Here is a 2500-nt window from a genome sequence, read left to right as displayed (position 1 = left end):
GCAGCTGGGGGGTCTGGGGGAGGATGACTCTGGACGGAGGTGGGGGCAGGGCAGAGTGGTCATTGTGGCTGGCTAGAGGTGGGATAAGATGAGGGGGCATCAGACTGACCTTTCATGCCGCCAGAGAAACCCCTCCAGTTGGCGAAGACCATGAGCGCCAGACCCTCTCGGTTCAGGTCCTTGATGGCCTGTGCCGTTTTGAAGGCCGAGTCAGGGAACCACACCTGGCCCGCCTGCTGGATTATCTGTCAGGGAGAGAGGAGTGAAAGGTCATGGACTCTCAGAGGTCACAGAGGAGGTCAACAAAGGGTCAAGGGACACATTTATAAGGTAACAGTCCTGATTCTCATTCTAAAGTGCTAAAACAGCTGAGGCTCTCTCTGGCATCTTCATTTATATACTGTAGTTTCACTGAACAAGCACTGGTAGCTAAACATCTGTTCACATCTAGCTGCCGTGTGCTTGTGGTGGGGTTCAAGGCACGTACCTTGGCCTCTGAGTCCAGGTTTGCAGGGTCCGCAGGGACCGACAGCTCCACACATCTGGTTTCCACAGCGACCACTCCCGTGGGGATGCCTCCGAGCCTGTGGCCAAAATCAATGTTCATCAAAACGCACAACTGTCAAAATGTCATTGATATGACAAAGCACAACGTACGTACACAAAGTAAAATCACACCGACACAAAAAAACATCTGAATAACAAAAAGTAAAAACTTTAAAAATAAATAATTTACATCCAACACATTACGCAGGGAAAGGGTTTACTTGTTATTACACTTCATTTACCATCAACAACCCCTCTTTGAACATCTTGCAAATCACCTGAGACTATTTGTACACACACGCTGCCACATAATGCACCATTATCTCCCAATAGCTCCCAAGCATTACTGAGGAGCTTTATAAAGGGTAAGTAACAAAATGATGACCTTTTCTCAAAAAGAGGTAAAAAGGCAAAAAAACAGATCATAATAAGAGAAACATAGACAGAGAGAGTGAGAAAGAGGAAGAGAGAGGGGGGGTACAGAAAGGGAAAGAAAGAGTCAGAGGCACAGCGCCTTCATGTCTGTACAAAATATTCATTATGGAAGCCAATCTGAGGGCCACTGACAGGGCCTGGGGTAATTGTTGTGTTTTTCATTAGAAGAGGAAATGAGCATCCGGAGGTGAGATGAGGCTGAAATGGGCTCATCACGGCCGCAACGTCTATGTGTATGTGTGTGCGTGTGTGTGTGTGTGTGTGTGTGTGTGTGTGTGTGTGTGTGTGTGTGTGTGTGTGTGTGTGTGTGTGTCTGTGTGTATGATGCTTTGAGATGGGACACTGAGCCCCACACACATCCCTTCCAGGACCAAATTGTCCCGACTCTTATAACAACCCCCCCCCCCATCCTCTTTCTCTCTATTCCACTATTACTGGAGAACATTGGGATGAAACTGCTCTGGACAGAAAAAGATTGCGGAGATGAGAAAGAAGAAGAAAAAGAAAAAAAAAATGTGCAGGACAAACAAAAAAAAAAGAGAAAGAAAAGAAAAGAAAGGGAGAAAAGAAAAGAAAGAAAAGAGAAAGAAAAGAGAAAGGGAGAAAAGAGAGAGAGGCCGGGTAGGGGGATGAAGAAAATGAAAAGGAAGAGTCTAAACGAGAACATGATGAGAGTGCAATCCATTCCAGCCTGGGATGAGGTGCCCATGAGAGAAAGGGACAAAAGAACGACAAAAAAGAAAGATGATGGTGGAACAGATAGAATAAAAGAGAGAGGGAGAGACCAAGGGAGAGAGAAAAAGAGAGAGCAAGACAGAAACAGAGAGAGAGAGAGAGAGAGAAAGAGTGTGCAATGGAGGATATTGACAGCCAGAGAGTGTTCCCGGTACTGAAAAGCATTGGGCAGTGTTTGTCATGGCGGGGTCAGTCCGTGATTGTGTTTGTTTGAAGCCAAGAGGTGACGGGGTGGGGGTGGAATGAGGAGAGGGGCCAGTGGGCAGAGTAAATGTTGAATGGCCAGGGCCAGAGTCGTGGCCCCCACTGCCCTCATCCTCACAGGCCCTTAGAGGCCCTCTGGGGTCAGACCTCATCTCTGCTGCCCAGGGCTCAAAAGAAGCAGGGCCATCACAGGGGAATGGAGGGACCGGAACAGAGGGAGGGAGAGCGTTAGGGAGAGAAGTGAAAGATTGAACAAAAAACTAAAGGAATAGGAGGGAGAGGAAGAGAGGGGGAAGGAGGGAATGAAATGAGCAAAGAGAAAACATGGAGGGAGGAAGAAAGGGAAAAGGGAAGGAATGAGTGAAAGTGTGTTCGAGTGTGTGTGTGTGTGTGTGTGTGTGTGTGTGTGTGTGAGTGAGTGAGTGAGTGTGTGGGTGAGAGGGGGAGTGTGTGTGTGTTTGTGTGTTTATGTGTGTGTGTAAGCAAGTGAAACAGGGCAATACCTTGCTCGACCCACCACCACTGTCTGTGCCCAGGGCTGCATGATCTCCTGGAACGAGCCGTGGTCAAAGAAACCACT

At 47.9% G+C, this 2500-nt stretch overlaps 1 protein-coding gene across 1 annotated transcript in view; it reads right to left on the bottom strand.

The window, feature by feature from the left end:
• The window catches only part of LOC121683286 (acetyl-CoA carboxylase-like), a 76496-nt gene that overhangs the window by 20321 nt on the left and 53675 nt on the right, over positions 1-2500 (bottom strand). Inside the window, exons 44-46 of the mRNA XM_042062856.1 lie at positions 2424-2500; positions 488-584; positions 110-245 (exon numbers count right to left, since the gene is read on the bottom strand). The exon at positions 2424-2500 is cut by the window's right edge and continues 20 nt beyond it. Of these exons, the coding sequence (XP_041918790.1) occupies positions 110-245; positions 488-584; positions 2424-2500 (310 nt within the window). The remainder of the gene's footprint in view (positions 1-109; positions 246-487; positions 585-2423) is intronic.

Source organism: Alosa sapidissima, chromosome 15 (assembly GCF_018492685.1).
Source record: "Alosa sapidissima isolate fAloSap1 chromosome 15, fAloSap1.pri, whole genome shotgun sequence".
Taxonomy (NCBI): Eukaryota; Metazoa; Chordata; class Actinopteri; order Clupeiformes; family Clupeidae; genus Alosa; species Alosa sapidissima.
The sequence above is the reverse complement of the archived record's forward strand: the minus strand, read 5'-3'. Positions and strand labels throughout refer to the sequence as shown.